This window comes from Ruditapes philippinarum, unplaced genomic scaffold (genome assembly GCF_026571515.1).
Source record: "Ruditapes philippinarum isolate M1 unplaced genomic scaffold, ASM2657151v2 ctg916_1_1_1_1, whole genome shotgun sequence".
In the NCBI taxonomy this organism is placed as follows: Eukaryota; Metazoa; Mollusca; class Bivalvia; order Venerida; family Veneridae; genus Ruditapes; species Ruditapes philippinarum.
Genome location: NW_026860290.1, coordinates 49519 through 71950, shown reverse-complemented (window position 1 = coordinate 71950; position 22432 = coordinate 49519). Strand labels below are relative to the sequence as shown.

Below are 22432 nucleotides of genomic sequence, written 5' to 3'. Positions count from 1 at the left end.
GATAATAATTTCTGATACTTACTGTATCTTTAAAGAGTATGCATATTTAGAGAGATAAAAGTTGCTTTGATATAGATTTTTACCACATTTACTGCAGTGGATTGCGGCTGGTCTGACTGGACGGATTCAGCATGTTCAAAGAGTTGTGGAACTGGGAGTATGACTAGAACCCGACAATGTAATAGTCCAGTCCCAGATACACACGGTGCTGATTGCATTGGTGACGCTACAGAAACAATTGCTTGTAATACAGATGCTTGCCCTGGTGAGATTTCTACCTGAATGTTTACATGTCTAAATATAAAGATTTTGTTTTTGTGAACAGAAAAATTTACGTCTTTTTTCTAATTATTTTTTAAGTTTAGGTATGATTGCTAGCCTACTTGATGGCCTGTGATAAGTTATTCGTATACAAATGGTTTATATAAAAGCTTACAATCTATAGTAATGCCACATAAAATCGCTGACTTTATTCATTACTGTATTACATAAAGTTATATTACAGACATACCTTATAACACTGTAAAATATTTGAAAATAAGAAACGATCCTGAATGTACGATTTCATATTTTCCTCTTTTAATTGTGTTGATGGAAACATTGTAAAAGCCATTCTTAACTGGTGGCGGTTTCAGTTTGGTTTGACTTCAGAAGCCTTTTTATGCTTCAATTGCTGTTTCTCAATCACAGTTTGTGAACAACTCACGAGCGCATCCGGGACCTTGTTCAACTGTTCTACAAACGGAACATTCGGTGATGAAACATGTCATGTACAATATATTGCGAGGATGGTAAAGTACTTCCACCCGGTTTAGATGAAGGACAGTCGTACACCTGTGGTCCAAGCACCAACTACGAATGGGATTATTTGGAAAATACTCCCAGCTGTGTCGGTTAGCTGCGACTATTTAAAAAAGTAACATACCATGAAACATTATTATTATAAGATAATATTGTGATACAAATTGCCTATGATCGATTTCAAAATACTTCATGTAGTAAAGTAAAGGCACATTTTTATAGGATTTAGTACTTCAACATAATAACCTACATGTGTACATGTAGATCGTTTACAAAAAATATATTATAACAACATTACATTGTATAAAGAGCAAAAGCAAATTAATTTTAGAAACAAATGACAAGCGTTGTTTAAAAATATTTGCGTTGACTCTTTCACTTCTTTGGCAATACATGTATTACAAATTTGTCTTTTCGTTGACTTTATACATTTTTGCATCGTAAACAATAACAAAATTACAATGGAATGTCTGCTTATTGGTGGTGGTGTTGGTAGTTTTCACTCCGGATCACGGCAGTAAGCTACATTGAATTTACCAGAGCACAGTTCAGCCACCGCACTGCATGTCTGCTTATTACCATTTATATTTTCTTTTATATTTAGACCCTGTTGGTCCAGGGAATGTTAGACTAACCATATCTGTAGAGTATGCCACAGAGATTCCCGCCAGTATTGCGTCAGACTTTATTGACTTGATAAAAAACCAAACATCAGGCCTGCAGTGCTTTGATTCTGCTGTCAGACGAATATAGAAATTGATCAGTCTACCTTGACGATTGTGTTTAATATTCCTACATTCCAGGGACCAGACCTTGATTACAGCGACTACATATCTAGTGGAATACGTAAGTCTGTTTTATGTCTATTCCCGAACCAGGGCTTTTTTTTTGGACAGGAATTTGAATTGGTGTGACAAATAATGTGTCTACGTTGTTATTGTTTTTCACGGCGTTACATATTTCGAAAGGGAACTCGGCGGTGACTGAGTTAAATAGTATTCAAATATAATTAATGAACTGAGTTGAATAGTATTCAAATATAATTGATGAAATTTTACGGAAGTGACGGAATAACTTGAAATAAAACGAAAGTTGCCAGATGACGTGAAATATTACGGAAGTTTCCTGATGACTTGAAATATTTCGAAATTTATCAAATAACATGTTGCATTCTCTAAACCAATTTTGTCATTCCCAAATATAGGAAAAACATAACTTAAATCATTACGATATTTAGAGTATGAAATATTCTTATTACATAATGGGGCAAGGCATTTAAAATACTTAGGTAGTCTTTCATATTTATGAAAATCTTTTCAAGATTTGTTCACATTATATAGAAATATTAAACATGAATTCACATTGAAAAGAGATAATCTTAAATGAACACTGTATTTACATAACATGCTTTTGTATGGACTTTTTATTTAACACTTTCACTTAATTTTATATTTTTAACAGCAAATGGTGCTCTACAAGAGGTTATAGACGCAATCAATCTTTTGGAACAAACTGCCGAATACATTCAAAATAATACGAATGAGTTGTTTGACGTCATATCTGACGGTGTGACGTACACAGTTGTAGACGACAGTGTAACAATCGATCCTGGAGTCACGTGCGATTGCGGATTTGTTGATTATGACAGCATTTGTGGTTAATATTGTCACTCTATGTGTTTGGATATAAATTGTTAATAGAATAACCTTTGGTAAAAATGAAAGGTAGAATATTAAAGCTATACATATAGGTGCTCATTTTAAACACTTGATATATATGCAGTTAGTAAAGTCTACAGTAATGTAAGGTTAAAAGAGGGACAGTATTTGTTACTGTAAGAGATATGCATTTAATGTTTAGACACTCACTCAACTCAATCTTTAATATATGATATAGACTATTTGAGAGTTTTTTTTACTTTTATACTATACATGTACATTATAGTTTTCTTTCTACAATATTATGAATTCCATCCAAACCCCAATGTTAATAGGATGTTATATTTATTTTTAATGGAACCTGAGAATTATTAATGTAATGTGCATACATGTGTTTTGTAGTTAATGGATATAATGTGTATTTCTGTATTTAAAGACTTACAGTTATGATGGATGAGACTTGCATTTAAATTTATAAATGATAATACATGTATTGATCGATCTACAGGTTATAAAGATGTTTTTACCCAGTGTTTGCTGGTTAATAATAGTATCTTTAATATATTTTATACATTATAGATCTTTCTACTAGATTTTGAATTCTATCCATTAGTACCAATGTTAATGTTAATGTTAGGATTTCATATTTATTTAATAGAAACTACGAATAATTAATGTTATGTGCATTTATATATTATTAGTATATTGATATGATTAGACTTACAATATTTCTGAATTTAAAGAGTTACAGTTATGTCATTATTATTAAAGGGTGCATAGTTTGAAAAGGACAGCTTCTGTCTTGTCTATTTGTAATGGAGGGACGCCAGTCTCAACCTCCAGCTCTCCTGAGTCAACTTGACAACAGACTTTTCAAAGAGTAGATTGTTACTTGCCCTTGAATAAATTTTTGCACTAAATTTTATAGTGCGTGATTTGTGCCACATGAAAACTAACAAAGTACAAAGAGTAATCGGGGGCAAGATGAAAACATGAAAATACAATCTACCATAAAGTGGTCCGTTTGATGCATTTTCCTGTTTTCGCCCAGTGCCCTTGATGCGAAATACAAATCAGTCTTCATAAAATTTCTTATCATAGAAAAAAGGTTAGTTTTTTATCTGTAAAAAAACATATATTGTACATGTATTAGCACAGTTATGTTCACTTTCAAATTGACCTGTTATAAAGAATGGCACAACCAATAACCGTCTAAGCCCTTTTTAGTAAAAATAAGTATACAGTAATATATAAATTGTTATTTTTATTAAGACAATCAGTATGTAAGATTTCGTTTTCTTATTTATTAATTAAAAATTAATTATCTGTTAATTTAAAAATCTAAAAGTATCTGTCACGGTTTAGAACTGCTCACTATTTAGAGGCGAAAATGTGTAAGCAGCCAGATAGCTCAATCGCTACAGCCGCGGTACATTATTCTGTGGGTCACAGGTTTGAGTTCTGGTCAAAATGAAAGTTTTTCTCATCCAGTGACTGCATAAAACCATGAATTTAATTCACTATGCTCGGTAAACATCAGAAATTCAAGGACACCAATCAATATAGTGGGGAAACATGTTGTGGTTTAGAACTATTTCATTATTAAAGAGAAAATGTGTAGCCGGCTGTTTAGCTCAGTTGCTCTTCAGAAAGTCATGGGTTCGAGTCATGGAGTCATGGTCAGGCAGTTTCAGTCAGGGTTTAGAAGTGGTTTTTTAACTGACATATGTTTGATTTATTTAACTGATTGTATTAAATTTGAAATGGACAAAGGCATTATTGCATGATACTTTTAGATCTACAAAGGGCATTTGATACAGTTGATCACACTATACTGCACATGAAGAAGTTCTTTTTCTTCTTCTTCATGAAACTTCAAGCATCTGCCATATGTAATGACATTCTTACATGGTTTAAGTCTTATCATAGTGATGCGCTTTCACGGGTCCGTCACTGGAATATTAATGAATGTAAAAACGTTGTGATTCATGTAGGCGGAAATGACGTCTCTTCCAAAGCTTCACTTTCCACAACATGTGATGATATTATAGAAACTGTTACAAGTCTTCAGAAACAAGAAATCCGTGTATACTTGTGTACAATTTGTCCAAGATCTGACGTAGACGTCGCGCATCTAAATGATGAAATCCGTGCAATATGTACGTCAACCAACGCGACTCTTATTGATGTGTACAAATCGTTCGTGTACGGAGATGGAGGGGTCGTTAAGCTGTTATTCCACCGTGATGGGATTCATCTTAATGAAAATGGATCTAGAACACTGGTGATGGCAATAAATAAAGTGCTTAACATCATTTCACAAAAACGCTCGGTTTATGAGACGCATCTTTCTACACGTGCAATCGGAACGCCGCGCTCGGCACGTGTTACCGGAATGCCGCGATTTACACGTGCAAACGGAGGTAGTGACTATTAACAAATAAGGGAGTCGGACAGGCACATGGGACGGCGCCATCAGCTCTACGACAGGATTCATTGCGACAACTGTGGACGTAATAATCACGTTACGGCTCAGTGCAGACTAACAAATGATGTTATAAATAGCAGACGACTCGATTATGGATGGAATCAACCCCCTGGCCGACAAGATGGAAAAACTAACCTATATAGACATATGCATTATTCACATTAGGATATTTTTGACAGGCACTCACATGACACTATGTATAGCTCAGAAATTAGGTATGGGTTTTTAATTAGTTTATTTTATGATTGTAATTCATACAAATGTATATGTTTTTTATGAAAATAACTTTAACAATTTATTTAACAAATTTTATGAGGTTTGTAATATAAGTTACAGTGTTAGTCTTAAAAATGCATGTGAGTCTTTTAAAGTACATTATCTATGTACATCGGAAACAGAAGAACAATATGATAAAGTAATATCAATTATCTGCTATTCATTTTACCAATATCTATGGATACTGGCATTTATAAGCATTGTTAAATTATGCTGTAGCGTTCATACATACACATTAATTTTTAAACTGCTATCAAATTTGTATCGTTATTATCGATATAAATCGTGTTTTGTTGATAATTTATTTTTCAATACTTTTAATAGCTATTATAAAAGGCGACTACTTAGTTTAGAATATAATGTAAACAAGAAAAAGCTTACTACTTTATATAAACCTGGAAATGGAAATGATGTTACAAATCAAAACAATATCAACACTTTTGACTATTGTTCTAAGGGTTTGCGGTTTGCGTTCGTCAATATACAACATTTGATGCCAAAAATGGATGAAATCAGATATCATCTAGGAAAAATGAACAAACCAGATATCTTTGGTATTTGTGAAACATATCTAAATGAAAATATTTATAATAATGATTTGAAAATAGAAAACTTTGTTTTTGAAAGAAAGGATAGAAATGGAAGAAACGGAGGGGGGTTGATAGTGTTCATAAATGAGAAAGTGCCCTACAAACGTCGAAATGACCTAGAAAATGAAAATTTAGAATCTCTTTGGATAGAGATAAACTACCCTAATACAAAACCGTTTCTAGTTAACTATGTATAAACCGCCCTCCAAAGTATCGTACGCCAATCATGGATTGATGAATACGAACAGCAACTCGATGAAATTGATTCTAAATATTCTGAGTATTATATTCTAGGCGATGTAAATATTAATTTTAATGCCTGATAAACTCAGAAACAAATTCAATAATACAAAATGGTCCTAATTTAATATCAAAATTTTGGTCTTAAGCAATTCATTCAAACTCCAACAAGAACAACTAAAACTAGTGCAAACAATAATTGATCATATTTATGGCAGTGTGAATAGTCATACACATTCTGTAATATATTTGTATCAAATTTATCAATAAGTGATCACTTCCCTGTCCTGTTTCATTAGAACCAGTTAAATCACGAGTTAAACGTGGTTTCCATAAGACAATGAAGTATAGATCATTTAAGACATTTAATGAAAAATCTTTTCCAGACTGAATTTAGCTCGATCTTCTCTAGAATCTGTGGAGTATATTGTTGCTCCAAATTTAGCTTTACAAACCCTTTTTTTCAATAGTAAAAGATATTATTACCAAACATGCTCCAATAAAAGAAAAGAGAATTAAATTTGATGCACAGCCTAAATGGTTCACTGATGAAATTAAAGCAATGATATTTTTAAGAGATAAATATCACAAAAATGGAGATTTCGATAATTATAAATTATTACGAAATAAAATAAATTCAGAGATTAAGAAAAGCAAAAAGAATTTCTTCAAACAATGCAATAAATGAAAGAAAAAATCCAAAATATATTTTGGCAAAATATTAATGATTTACTAATTTAGATAAAAAGGAAAATGTACTTATTCCCGAACGGCTGCTCTTTTGGCGATACTACATTTACTGATCATGCTAATATTATAATGATTGAACAAACATTTTGTAAACATTTCTAATATTGTCGAAAAAGTACAGTTATCTAACGACGAATTAAAATATTGAAGGATAAGTTAGATAATAAAATTGAAATGGAAAGAATTCAAATTGAAAAGCATTTCTGCATTTGAAGTTAAAAACATTATTGATAAACTAGATGCAAATAAAGCCACTGGACTAGATGAACTAGGTCCAAAAATAATAAAATCGTGTGGTGACTTTGTGACCCAATGATTGCTAGCATAATTAATAACAGTATTAGACAAGGAATATTTCCCGATGAATTAAAAAAAATGCCCGAGTTATTCCAATTTTTAAATCTGGACTGAAAGATGATCCGAGCACTATCGACCTATTTCTATCTTGCCTACAATATCTAAGATTTTTGAACGTCACATAGCTAATCAGTTTCAGCATTTTTTCACAAAAAACAAAAATTTTTTACATAAATAAACAGTCAGGATTTCGAAAGAATCATTCATGCAATTACGGCCCTAATTCATTTGATAGACTCCTGGCTAAAAGATGTTGATAGTGGCAAATATATAGGTACAGTATTTTAAACCTGCAAAAGGCGTTTGATTTAGTTGACCATGAAATACTTTTATATAAACTCAAACTTTATCACTTTTTCTCTGTCACAGTCATTAAAACTGTTTCATTCGTATCTGTCTAATCGTATGCAAATAATTCAAATTGGAGACTTAAAATCTGACGTACAATATGTTACCTCTGGCGTTCCACAAGGCTCAATATTAGGTCCTTTAACTGTTTCTTCTTTATATAAATGATCTCCCAAATATTTTGCGAGGATGTTAACATAGATTTATATGCTGATGATTCCACGTTGCATAAATCTGGAGATGACATATCCGTTATAGAGGAAAAACTACATGTAGCCTTAATATGATTAATAAGTGGTGTAAAATAAAATAATATGCTTTTACACCCTAAAAAATCTAAAAGTATGCTGGTAGGTAGTAGACAAAAGCTAAAGATTGCAAAAGCATTAAATTTGAAAATTAACGACTCAACTCTTGACATGTAGAATCACAAAAACTGCTTGGTATTTATGTTGAAAATACACTAATTGGCACTGTCAGGTAATGATGTGTGTAAAAAATTGAACTCTAAAGTTAATTTATTTCGGCGTATAAAGTACTTTTTAAATAAGAATCTCGCATGCTTTTTTATAATGCATACCTTCTTCCTATTTTTGATTATTGTTGTAATATATGGGAAAAGAAAACAAAAAATATATATGCCAAATATACAAAAATACAAACACGGATTTGCAAAATTATTCTAGACCTTCCAATGAAAGAAAGCAATCAGAAAATTTATACAAAAGATTAAAAATATTGCCTTTCAAAGAAAGATGGTATTTTTCACACCCGGTGTCCAAGTATATAAAGCACTGAATAATATGTCCCCTCAATATATCCGAGACTTACTTACCCATATCTAATAATCAAAAGTATAATCTAAGATCGATATCTCACGGAAATTTAATTTCGTCTTACAAACCACGTACTAATTATTTTAATGACACATTCCAATTTAATGCCATGGTTATTTGGAATTCCATACCACTGACTATAAGAAGAAAAACAAAATTGTCAATATTTAAGAATAGTTTCAAGAAATACTTATTTAATCAACTTTAGCACGGTCCGTATGTATTATATATACAAGATACGCTCTTTATATTCATACATGTGTTTTTTTATTATTATGTTTCTAAATAATGGGTGTCTGTCTTAGTTTCAAGTTTTTTGACTGTGTTAATTTTGTAAGTTAATTTTACTTTTTAAATTGTTGATTAAAATGATGCACTGATGAAAGTATTATGTTTAATGATAAATAAAATGAATTGTATGAATGGTCAGTATATGTGTTTATATATGTTAAAATTGTGATAACCATTTAATCATTTCATTTACATGTTATATTTTCTTTGATTGATATGTGTTCTTTTGTGTGTGTGTTTTTATTTTTATTTATTTTTATTTTTATTTTTTTTTATTTTAGAAGGCCGCATTGTAAATAAGATGTTGCAATCTGTATATGTCTTAATGTGTTACCTTCGGTAAATAAAGTTATTATTATTATTATTATTATTATTATTATCTCTGATAGACAGCTGCTGGTGGATGTGGCTGGTAATCATTCTACTACTGTGGTGTCCCCGTGATGTTCATTATTAGATCCTCTTTTATGTCAAATATGATAAATAGATATGTCAATGACATGTTTGCAACCCTAAGCAATAAGCTTTTATTATATGCACAGGCACGAGTATCAGACCTATGAAGAAAACATATGGCCAGATTGATAAAAAACCTGTGTTCATCTTAAAAGTGTCAAAAACTAAAAAAAAAAGTAAATAATGACCCCCTTTAAAATATACTTAAAGTTAATAGTATATTTTAAAAGGGGTCATAATTTACATTTTTTTTTGGTTTTTGACACTTTTAAGATGAACACAGTTTTTTTTATCAATCTGGTCATATTTTTTCTTCCCAGGTCCGATACTCGTGCCTGTGATTATATGCTGATGACTCAGGTATCTTTGTATCTAGTAAAATGAATCTGAGGAAATTCTTTCTTATAGAATGAGTCTTATAAGATCGGTTCATTGGCTATAAATTGTCTTTTTATCTTGGCAAGACAGACTGAGTCTTTAATTTTTGGTTTTAGTTTCAACTAAAACTAGCTGGGTCTAGCTTCCATGTCACATGTAATTGTACTGCTATAAAGTATACATCTTTTGTTAAGTATGTAGTTGCAAAACTGGACCAAATACTTTTGGCGTCGCCCTTTGATGCTTTGCATCAATGCTTTTCTTGTATGATATTGCAGTTGCATGTCCGGCTGGCACGCTCTCTATTGATGACGTGTGTGCATTTTGTGAGAAGGGAAAATATCAGTCGAACGCTGGACACACGACATGTAAATCATTTTCAGATGGGCAGACGACAAAAGCTATAGGCTCAAAAGATAGCAGGTAATGAATCACAATTAAATTTAGATTGAATTCTTAAAAGGATCAAAACAACATTAATTTTCTCTGATAACTTTGTTTTGGGGCTTATTAATAATTGAAGCTTTTTTAACAGAAAAGAACATTTTTTTAAGAAGTGTTTACACGTATAATTCTTAGAGAATTGCTTCAGAATTATTTGTCTTGTCAAATATGGTAGTGAACAAACCGCAAACCCAGCTTATTTATTAAAAAAAGAGGGCATGTCATTGGCTTTATTACACATTCTTGTATATGAAATATGTTTTTACAAAATAGTATATTTAACTAGAACTCCGCGAGTCGGATGTGTCGCCTTGTGAACAATGTAGTTTAGGGGAAATGGCCAGGAGAAAAATGAAATATGAAAAATAACAAAGGGCAATAACTAAAAAAATAATAAGTGCAGAGCAGCAGTTTCTGTGCACTGCACTTCTTATCAATAAGATCTATCATTCTATGATGTTTCAAGTCCATAGCTTTCATACTTGAGGAAAAATGACCAGGACAAAAATAAAGTAAGAAAAGCAACAAGGGCAATAACTCAAAAAAGTAAGAAATGCGAGTATCAGTTTTTATGCACTGCAACTTCTTTTAATGAGATCTATCATCCTATGAAGTTTTCAAGTCCATAATTTTTATACTTTCAGAGAAATGGCCTGGACAAAAATTAAGTATGAAAATAAACAAAGGCAATAACTCAAAAAATAAGAAATGCAGAGTACCAGTTCTTTGTGCCACTGCACTTCTTCTTAATGAGACCTATCATCCTATGAAGTTTCAAGTCCATGGCTTTTATACATCAGGAGAAATGGCCCGGACAAAAATAAAGTATGAAAATTAACAAAGGGCAATAACTCAAAAATTAGGAAGTGCAGAGTACTGGTTCTTGTGCACTGCATTTCTTCTTAATGAGATCTATCATCCTATGAAGTTTCAAGTCCATAGCTTTTAGTTGAAGAGAAATGGCCCGGACAAATTAAAGTATGAAAATTAACAAAGGGCAATAACTCAAAAAATAAGAACTGCAGAGTACCGGTCCTTGTGCACTGCACTTCGGGTTATTGAAAGAAGCATGCATACCAAGTTTGAAGTCAATCAGACTTATAGTGACTGAGTTATGCTCCGGACAAGCTTTAGCGGACGCCGACGCCGACGCCGACGCCGACAACGACAACGACGCCGACACAGACGCCGCCGCCGCCGACACCGCCGACAAAAGTAACCCCTATATGTCACCTTTTCAAGGCGACACAAAAATTGTCAAGCGAAATTGAGTAATTGAATTGACTTAATTATGTTATGCATATTTAATAAATATAGAATCAACAGCAATATCGACCTCTCCGACAACGGTACAACGTACAAAGAAGCCGCCTCCTGGAAAACATCATCGTGACGGTGAGTACTGTACCCAAATTCTGTAAAGATGTGATGATGTTACAAATGTATATCACATTAATAAAACCAGATATATTTATGCAGTTAATATATAAGTTTGAAATAAAGACATTTGCGTCCTTGGACATAAGCCCACATCAAACATTTGATCCCTTATTTTGCTGTTGAGGACATATGCCACCTTATATTTTTAAAAGGATGCTTTTTGCCCAGAATGTCCTATAAATTTGAAGACGGTTACACCATCCTTGCTTCGCAATTTGTTTCGATTTCTATTGAGCGTGCCATTAACTTCTGTGTAACTTTATTCCGTTAAGAATATATAAGATAATACAATAGTCGACTAGCAGTTTCAAAGAACTAATGGAATGTTGTTATATCCGCCAAAAATCTTGCATTTGTTTTCAGTTCCACACTGTGCTGTTTAATCTGATCTGTTTTACAAAAAAATACATTTGGTTTTTTTAAATACGCAAAGGCAGTTTGATATGGGAAAAAACAAACAAGAAACATGATTTTTAAACCGGTGATTCTAAAATGCTCCGAATCAACACAATTTAAATAAAACGAAAATAACGAAAACTTTTCAACAAGAAAAACTCCTGTTTGCATTTGAAGGCAGTAAAGCGTTAATAATAACCTTGTTTTCCCCCTAATTATAAATAAATAGTATGCTATATTTCAGATGATGATAATAACAATACGGTGACGATAGCAATCGCAATTTCTGTGACAGCACTAGTTATTGCATTATTTGCGATAGGGTTGGTTTGGTACAAGAAATACAGGTATATAAAACATATTTATTAATATATTAACCCCACCTCTGTCCCCAATAAATTTGTATTTGAGCGTCATTTTTAAGCCGTGAATATGTACTGAAAAAGGAAGACACTCCTTAATTTTATGAAAACGAAAACTTCTTGTTGTTGTTGTACTGAAAAAGGAAGACACTCACTTAATTTTTTGGCAGACCAAACACAACGATTGATTGCTCAGCCGAAAATCTAAGAGTCGAATCAAGTCGAACAAGGTTTACAAGAAATGGGCGCGGATGGCCCGCTCCACCATCTCGAACGGTTATAACAATGCCAGAATTTGATCCAAACGACTATCAGAGAGGTAATGACAGCTGTCGGACGCCTGGACCACATGTCAGAGTGGCGTCTGCTTATAGCATAAGAATAGATTGTCAAAGCCCTCCGCCTTACGAAGCAGATTTACCAGTATATACAGAAAAAGATTGGGCATGTTTTGATAACACATATGCCGTTATTAATGACAGTCTCTCTGACAAAAACTAAAAAATTAAAGACAATCAGTAAAACAATTAAAGAGAAAAAGTTAACAATTAATAAAAAACAGTAAACAATCAAATAGAAAATTAAGGTTAACAATAAAATTGAAAAGTTAACAATAAAAGATCACGGACCCTAATGGTCATACTATCGTGTTGATTTTACATAGACTTACAGAAACAGAAATGGCTTATAACGGACGTTAAAGTTTAGTTTTCATCATGGATGTGTGATTTAGTCTATTAGGAGCATGAACAATTTTACACATAAATCTTGTTATATAGGGCTTTTTTTGCAAAATGACTTCAAAGAGGATTACCCCCACCATCTACACCCAGGACTATTATTATTATTATTATTAGTAGTAGTAGTACTAGAATTATTTTATATCGTTTACAAAGAGACTCCATTGTCCAGTTTTATATGTGTTTTAGTTATAAGTCTATTGTAAATGTGCCGACTGAGTATGATATTTTTCTTTGTTATATATATTTATATTTTTTTATAATTGTTGTGTTTTCATCATCATACATTATGCATTTAGGAACAGTACTAGTAAATCATTCCATTATACATGTATACAATCAAGTCTGTTTCGTAATCTGAGACTTTGCAGTCCAGTTACTTCATAAGTTCTGATAATTGTAAAGTTATTTCATTTAGTCATCTGAAACATCTGTATAAAATGTATCAACGGTAGAGTAATATTGTTTCCATAATTTTACTCTCCATTCTTGAAAAAATTGTATTACTGAATATCGCTGTTACTTAACACACACGATTCTTGTACGTTAACATGATGAAATATTCCCGAACAAATATAAGGTTGGTATTTGAAGTAGAGTTAAACCTTTTAGCAATGATTGACTGAATAAAAACAAAATATTTCTTTTATACTTTTATTGTAAACTTTGAATTTGTAATTTTCAGTGGTAGATATATTACTTCATGCTACTTCTCGTTATATTAATGCCATACAATTTTGATTCGTTTACATTGGAAAGACATTAAATACATTCTACAAATAACTCGTCTTATGAAAGTTTTATTTTCTATACACTTAGATATGCTTTTTTTGTTTTATACAAGTTTACGAGCGGGTGTTCTACATGAGCTCAATATAACTAAAATACTTCAAATTCGTAAAACAAAACTTCAAATGCTTCAGGGAAAGGTTCTCTGTTTCACAATTATAATAAGACACCGGTACCACGGGCACCTAACCAAAGAACCAAACACCAATGTTTGAGGTTTTAGTATAAGTATGTTAGTAGATGTACTCTTTCCCGTCAGGAATCAAGTTTACAAATTCAGGTTGAATGGAATATTTGATTTCACCTGTGCAGTTACTTAAGTTATTCCGTGCAATTTGATTGTACAATCTTCTACAGTAATTCAATCCTTTATTATATTGATAAAAATGAATGCTTTCTTTTTGTTATAACTTTACTTCTTTTCATACACAGATTTTGTGAGATAAAAAAGCCACAATGGAAGTGACACGTCACTTTGACTTATCTTTCAGAAATATTAAACCAAAATAAAGCCAAAACGAAAACCTATAATGTTTTTGTTTCATATTTGTTTGAGGTTTCCTTTTAAATTAGAAGAATTAAATTAGCTGGAAAAATCATTAGACGGAACCAAACTGTCTGTTACGATGTATGATATATTTAAGTCTGTTTTTCATATTAAAAAAAATAAAGCGAAACCTTACTAATTATGTAATAAAAGGAAGTTTACTATTTAAGATAGCAAGTTCATTTATTGTCTTTAATTAAACGGGTATGGGTTTTTTTATTAACATATGCAGGTGAATAACAGTTTAATGAATCTGCACTACCTCCTACGTTGAAATTAATATCACAGAATAAAACGTCCTTCCTTGTTGAGTTTTGTTTCATGTTTTATTGGAAGTTCTAAAAGAAGCGCCATACACCTACGCACTTGTTTACTTGTATCTTAAAAGCGGAAAGATGGGTGGATTTCTTTCATTCGTTTCACACATGTGGCAAAAAAAGGCCAATATAAACAAAACTAAAAGTACGTTTAATGTATCCGTCAGTGTTTAGGTACAATTGATTTGAAGTCGACAACCTTAACGATGGAATCCCCTCGGGAAACCCATACATTGAGGTGAAATCAGCAGTCCCAGTAATTGATGAACATGTAAGAGGGGGAATCCGTTTAAAGTTTAATTTTCAACCTCATGTGAGTTATTCATCTTAAACGTGTTTTTTTAAAGAATGTCTTGCTAGCTGTAGCTTAATCAGCGGTGAATTTGACAAGCGATTTCTAGCCTTTTTGTGGTGCGAGGAGGATCGTCTATGTGTCTCCTACGAAAGGGGTGTGAGGGAAAGTTCTTCACTTAAATGTTGCGGAACGAATAAAAATAACAAAAGCTGTTCATTCCTAGAAAACATGTTCACGTTTATAAATCACAAAACAGGAACATGTGTTGAGACATACAAAACCACGGACACGGATACAAATAAATATGATACCATAAGTGATTCGAATATGTCTGTAATTATCACGACCAAGGAAACGACTCAGATGACAACAAAACATAACAGTCATTTATGATGACGAGACTGAAGAAAAATTATCGGCACAAAATTGCGTCAGCGGCAGCCAGAATACGATATGAACTCGAACTATTTACATTGATTTGGATAGCTTAACAGCGAATGTTGCTAGGAGGCGTGTATTCCAATACATGAAGGAAGACAATGACAAAGCTTTTCAACGATATTGTTCTATGGATCAATGCTTGTATTACTGGTCCAATTTATTAAGTACTAAGAAAGTGCTTTGAGTCTCAGGGTCTTACGTTATTGTCATCTATGAGCTAAATATTCCATTCACGAAAATATTACAGATTATTTCAACAATAAGTTCCTAGCAATAAGCCGTTCTATGCAAGACTTTAAAACATTCTTGTAGATTTGCTTGCCTTTATTCAGCTAGTTTACTGAATGTCGGTGGTTCTATTCAGATGGTGTCCGCCCGTGTCAAAAATAAGACAAGGAGGAGAACTATTCCACAACTTTAGCTGGAAAGTCCTCATCTGACTTCTACTGTGTTGGTGCGTAAACACTTAAAAATCAGCCAACTTAGTTGTTATCCCTAAGAATTGAACACATCAATACGATTTATAACTGTTATATTGACGATATATATATGAAGAGCATCAGATGATAATGCCAGGTTCGAAGGTCAAGAACAGTTAAAATTGTTATAATAAAAAGGTAAGTATTTATACTTTTATCTAAACATTATGACAATATTTAAACTCTGTGATCGATTGAAGCTGTTCCAGTCAATGTACACCAGCAAAATAAAACTGCATTGATTTTGGCAAACTGCTTTTGCATCACAATAAATGAAGGTACAAATTTGACCAATTGCTCAAAATTACATAAATTTTCACAATATTTGAGGAAGTTGTTTAAATAAATGCATAGCTGTCCGACCAATAATTGTTCCACTGTTTATAAACAATCATATATGTTAACTGGTAATGTTTTGCTATATCAGTTTGACTATTAGTCAAACATTTTTCTGAAAGTACTAAAACCATTTGTTCGTCGCCCATGTAAGTGTGTCATAATGTCTCCAAACGCCAGCAATTGAAAAAAATGGGTTGCAATTCACATTTGTAAAAGTTCTTCCCTTTCACAATTCCAGTATATAGTGCAAAACAAATGACAGATTTAAAAAGAAACGAGAAATAAATAAGTATATTGGCAAAATTTATAAAGATATAATTGTATCAAGAGATGAAATGACGCAATATTTGAACAAAGATAATTTCCCTTGTACCCATAAACAAACGTTGCATTGTGGATGTTATCTGTGTACTCTGCGATGTCATTCTTCAAATGTCCAAGTCACGTGCGGAATAACCATATTTGAGTTATTCAATATATTTCGGGACCTAGCTTATAAGATTGTCAAGTTTTGCTCGTAAAAAATTCTGAATTATATCTTATATGTTATACGTTCATTGCAAGAATTCCAACAATAACTATTTTCTTATTTCACATACATGTAGTAAATTTACTATGTATTATATTGAATGAATTTCAATGAACAATTAAAAATATTAAAAATTGAAAATAAAATAAAAAAAATATAAATGATCAGATATGAATAGTCATTCTCTTTTCAAAAAGAGTATTTACAAAATTTCTAAAATAGAATTTGTATGATGTGCAAGGGCGTTATATGTACCAAACAATTCTTTTGTATAAATATACAACCAAACATAATTATTGTACATGATTGAATATAATTCAAGCGTAAATAAAGCGTGTATTTGACGGAGTTCATATTAAACGATAATAAATTGTATAAAAACAGAATACAGTGTTTCCTAACAAACTATCCAACTGCTGTAAATGTTCATTTAAACGACTGAGTCCTGCAAATTAAATCTCGTTAACGAAAATTCAGTGATTTTTCCATTTTTAATTTTTCAAGTACTTCCTTATGCCTTCTTTCAAAATACAATATATTGCATAATATATACAACTATATATATAAACAATATATTTACAATACTAAAGATAATAACGAATATAACAATAATCATCACAACAAAGTTTATAATGTGGTTTTAAGTCAGCCAATAGCTTATGTTTTAAATTATATACAGTTATATGAAACCTTACATTCTATATGTCTATAGAAATATAGATTTGTTGTTAGAAATGTGATATTAACAGCAATGCCGCATTTTATAAATGCAATTGTACTAAATATTGGAACATTTAGTCAGATCCTCATTGATATCAATAAATTCTTCAGAGCCTTTTCCAATATCTGAATCTTTGGAAAGTGACGACGACAAAAAATCATTTTGAGGAAATTCATTTGATTTTTCCTGTCGTGTGTTATGTCTGAAAGATAAAAATACCTGTTACTGTCATGAACATATTCCTATTTTACACTAAATTTAAATTACCATTTCAATAACAATTTTATCACAACGTATTTGTTAACAAAAGAGTACATATCGATGTTTGTGTTTAGATCTGTTGTTATTAAACTAAAAGGTCAGAGTAGGGATATCAATTGTACCTAAAAATAAAGTTTTAGCAGACGATAGGGTGAAGTAGTGATTCAGAATGACATGGGTCCGGGCAATGTGGTACAGTTCCTTCTTACAAAAGCTTTATTTGAACATTTTAAGTTTTTGCATAAAAGTTGGCAGACTATAGTATTCTAGTTTGCTTTAAAGAACACAAATGACACAATTAAATGAATAAATGAATACATTAACTCCTCTCATAACAAATAATGACAAATGTTCATATCTTTCAATTGCCCTGCACCCTACGAAAAGGAAAAAAGGTCACAAGAAAAAAAAGAAAACGTAGTTCTTACCGAAACCGCCTGCAAAGTACGAGAGTTACAGACAGAGCAATTACAATTATAGCAACCACAGGTCCTACAACTAATAACGTCACTGTCTTCTCATCAACTACAAAAAAAAGAACGGAATTCCTATAGAATGCCAATTACGGCAATATTCGTCGATAAAGCTTTATAAAATCCTACATTTAAAAATTCTGTTTAATCGTTCATTGCATTTCAATATTTTTTCCCGAGTGTTTGTGTTAAAGATGAAACAACGCTTAATACATGTAATAGCCCTTTACATTATCTTCCATGACCAGACACATTCAGACTTAGTTTGTAATTTTCAAATTTTTCGTTTTCATAACTTTCGATGGATCAGTATCTATTTTAACTGTCATCGAGCTATTTATTCTTATGTGTCTAAAAATTGGAAAACAGTTCATGTGTCAATAATATGCCAATATTAGGATGATCTACAACATTCTAGCAAATGTTATATGGCATAGTAACGCTGATCAATATGAAAACAAAAAAGGTAAAGACAGACCAGTAAATAAATTAGGAACATAAGGAATAATTCATTACTCATTTACTATTTTTATATTACTTTTATTAAAATTATATATGAATAAACGTTGTTTTTTGTCACAAAAATTGTGATGACATATAATACAAGATGACATGTTCCAATCATAAATTATTTGATAATGCAAGAAGTCTCTTTATTAAGCGTGCACGTTTGAAGTCTCTAACTGTTTTAAAAACACCAGCAATACAAACACAAAGAATACATAAAGGACCAGACACATGATTACCTGGAGCAGGCTTTCCTTCTCTTTGTGTTGTTGTTTGCTTCGTCGTGTTGGACACCGTGCTTGTTTCTATGTAGAATATTAAATACAAAGTTTCCGATTAGTTTTGAAAACATAAAGTATAGTGTATATATGTATGTATGTATGTATGTATGTATGTATGTATGTATGTATGTATGTATGTATGTATGTATGTATGCATGCATGCATGTATGTATGTATGTATGTATGTATGTATGTATGTATGTTAACCCTTTCACCGCTAAAGTATCTGAAATGGACTTATCCATCCTTCACTTTGGACGAGACAATCTATCCTTTTTTTTTGGAACCTTCAACAGAACTTGCTGAAAAATGACGAACAACATAAACCATGATCATTCGGGACGGACGTACATGCTAATCTTAGTCTTCACTGGTCACATAATCATATCGGTATATTCATTTGTTTCAAGTAAGCTAATGATACATGTTAAAAAACATGTTATTTCTTTACCTTACCCACTAATTTGTTCTCATGTTAAAATTACTTGCTGTTAAAATCTATGAAAATTATTTATGACATTGAAACCTTTTACTTTTACTAGACCTATGATTGTATATTTTCTAATAACTGACTCATGTATCTACATATCTAATTCTACATATCTTATTTGATTTTGGTATGCCATAAAACAAGAAAACAGTTTGAAAGTTGTATCGAATGAGCCAAAACTGTCTGTGTAGAGAGCAAAAGAGAAAAATATACTATTTTTGATACTGTAATAGAGATTATTACAATATCAAACCAATCGTGTTTTTTCGTAATGTTTAGAACAATAAACAAATGCTATGAAAACGAATTGAAATAAAATTATGCACTTTCGCATAACGTATTATTAAATGTTTCTACAGATAACAACGTACATAACTAGGTACTGAATACAGAAAAAAATAATGCACCTAACAACTAGTTAGAGAGGCGTACATTTGCCAATTATGTGCGACGCCATTAGCTATCATGTTATTATCTTCAAACAGTTTATATATTCATCGCAATGAAAGTTAAAACTGTGCTTGTTATATATATATTTTTAGAATTTATATTTATATTCGTTATGATTTCATTATTTTATAGCGTCTGGCAGCATACACCAAGTTCTGTGGAAAAATATGTTAAGATACTAATAACATACGATATATTAAATACGATTATATGTTAAGATACTAATAACATACGATATATCAAATAAGATTATCGGTCATTTCTAGATGAAATAAAATATACATAATATCTCATATTCGAACTTATAGAGAGTATATGTGATGTATAAAATTATAAGCTGTTTAACAACTCTTAGCCTACGAAATACTACTCTTTGATTCCTACCTATGCAGTCTTGAGTATTACAAGTGATTGTCTCCATTGCTTCACCCACACAGTCAGCACCATTTGTGTCTGGGACAGGGTTGTCGCATTTTCGTGTTCTTGTTATAACACCCGTTCCACAAGTTTTGGAACATTTTGTTTCTGACCATTCTGACCAACCTCCATTAACTACAAACAACCAATAGTCATTTATAATCAAAACACTAAAACAACTAAGACCGCCATTTCCTATTTGTATTTCAGCTGTTTTTATAATGCATAGTTTATGAAATACCATTCCAGTGCACACATCTCCTCGAGATTTAAAGACACTTCATTTTAATTTCTTAAAATTGCTTAAGTGTATTTTTTATTCAAATATTGCTTCCATTTTTATATCGTTTTAGAATGACGGTCTGCAGACATTTTGAATATTGAAAAAACGGCAGAAAAGTATGATTAGATGTTCAATATTCTCAGGCCTAGTAAAATAAAGATATTATTTAAAGTTGTTCTAAATATAAAAAGTTAAGCTATGGAGATACATTGATTTCATAACAATATATGAAATCTTTTACTTATTCTTACAAATAAGAAAACACTGATATTATATGTACGAGGGCTGTTTAATAAATGCGCGGAAAAGTGTCGCTATTTCCTTATTTTCCAAGTTAGATGAATAAAACTTATACAGTAATAGAGACAGACATATTTTGAAAATATACAGCAAATATTGCCGTTCTGGCATGAATCATATGTTAACAAACGGTCGTTATGGTGACCACATGTAGCGATTACCGGCCCACTTTTGTTCATTTTTACAAATAGTCTCTGGTTAATAATGACGTCGCATTTTAACGTTTACCGTGCGATTTTCACCAAACTTTGCATAATTTACGCATAAAACATTCTTAAACAAACACTTCCTAGAACGATAGTAAAGTAAAATATAGATTTCCTTTTTCACTTTTCATCTCTGTTATTTGAAACAGTACTTAAAAAGAAGATTTGTGAAATTGATAAATCTTTAGTTATTAACTGTACAGATAAAGTAGGAAAAACTCTTTATGATGTCATTATTAAAATGAATTTCATTTACTCGAAATCCTTTGTAACTTTGACGAATTCTATCTTTAGAGCGACTGATATCAATTCTTGAAAAAATGCGAATAAAACACTTCTTGGGAGAACAAAACACTTAAATTTCTAAAACAAAAAGGAGGACTAGTTTACAGAACTATGTAGTAGGAGTAAACAACTCATTTTATATTCGTACAAATACTTGGAGAAATTTCACAAAACTGTCCGCTGTAACCAGGTGTGCATTCACACATGTAATTTGTTGACAGACTTATACATGTTGCACCATTTACACAAGCATTGTTAATACAACGATCAGGCGGTGTGTCACAGTTTGTTCCAGACCAGCCATTGTCACATGTACATGTATAGCCGTCTTGTCTATTTGTACAAACATGCCCGTTACATGGAGACATCAAACATGCGTCATATGCTTAAAAAATAATCAAATTTATTAAAAATATATGTAAAAATGGATCGTGCTTACTATTTCATTTACCAAAACAGACAATTTTTTTTTTTGTAATTGTTCCTTTTTAACTGAATCATTATCATACATTGTTACACGACAAGGGCCCTGAAAACGTTTTGGGTTAACCATCCACATTTTTAGCCTCACCCGAGTCCCTAAATCTTCTTTCAATTTCAATTGCCCTAGAAAATACTTGCTGGTTGTCCTAGAAAATGCTTTCTGCAGAACCCTTCTCTAGTGCTATTCGCCAGTAATCAGTTTTTATTTTGCATTGGATTAGGTATAAACTAGGGATGTCATTTGGAGTCCGGATACTCTAAAAACGTTACAGAATGTGTCCCGAAAAAGGTAGAAAAATGATAAACTGTTGGAGGAAAAAAACCCATCCTGTATGTTCTTGTTTTGAAATATGCATTTCAATAGGGCTAATAACTATATTATAAACGTTTTAAGCTTGAAAAGTAAAAAAATGTTAAGGAAATAAATTGAAATAATAATAATTGAGAAAACCTAAAAATTTAAAATCAATCAGGGCTTGATGTTAATGCTAAATTTACATTTGCACTGAGAACTATCAGTTGATCCTATTGCATCCGTTGTCCGAAAAGGGGGGCATGGAATGCATGTCGACTGTCCCGTTTTTGGTTGGTATTTCCCCCGTTGACAAAACGAACACTTTTCACCGGAATAAAACGTACCTGCAGGACATTCAACTGCAATGAATGTATCAACAGTTCTTCTAAACAG

At 31.7% G+C, this 22432-nt stretch overlaps 2 protein-coding genes across 3 annotated transcripts in view; one reads left to right on the top strand and one right to left on the bottom strand.

Moving 5' to 3' along the window:
• The window catches only part of LOC132759551 (sushi, von Willebrand factor type A, EGF and pentraxin domain-containing protein 1-like), a 75527-nt gene that overhangs the window by 4016 nt on the left and 49079 nt on the right, over positions 1–22432 (top strand). Inside the window, exons 7-8 of the mRNA XM_060751341.1 lie at positions 98–265; positions 691–765. Coding sequence (XP_060607324.1) covers positions 98–163 — 66 coding nt within the window. The 3' untranslated portion in view covers positions 164–265; positions 691–765. The remainder of the gene's footprint in view (positions 1–97; positions 266–690; positions 766–22432) is intronic.
• Positions 16349–22432, bottom strand: part of LOC132759541 (sushi, von Willebrand factor type A, EGF and pentraxin domain-containing protein 1-like) — a 36829-nt gene continuing 30745 nt past the window's right edge. For both annotated transcript variants that reach the window (XM_060751329.1, XM_060751331.1), the window contains exons 23-28: positions 22243–22398; positions 21410–21646; positions 20155–20322; positions 18789–18854; positions 17998–18094; positions 16349–17510 (exon numbers count right to left, since the gene is read on the bottom strand). In XM_060751329.1, coding sequence (XP_060607312.1) covers positions 17366–17510; positions 17998–18094; positions 18789–18854; positions 20155–20322; positions 21410–21646; positions 22243–22398 — 869 coding nt within the window. In that variant the 3' untranslated portion in view covers positions 16349–17365. The remainder of the gene's footprint in view (positions 17511–17997; positions 18095–18788; positions 18855–20154; positions 20323–21409; positions 21647–22242; positions 22399–22432) is intronic.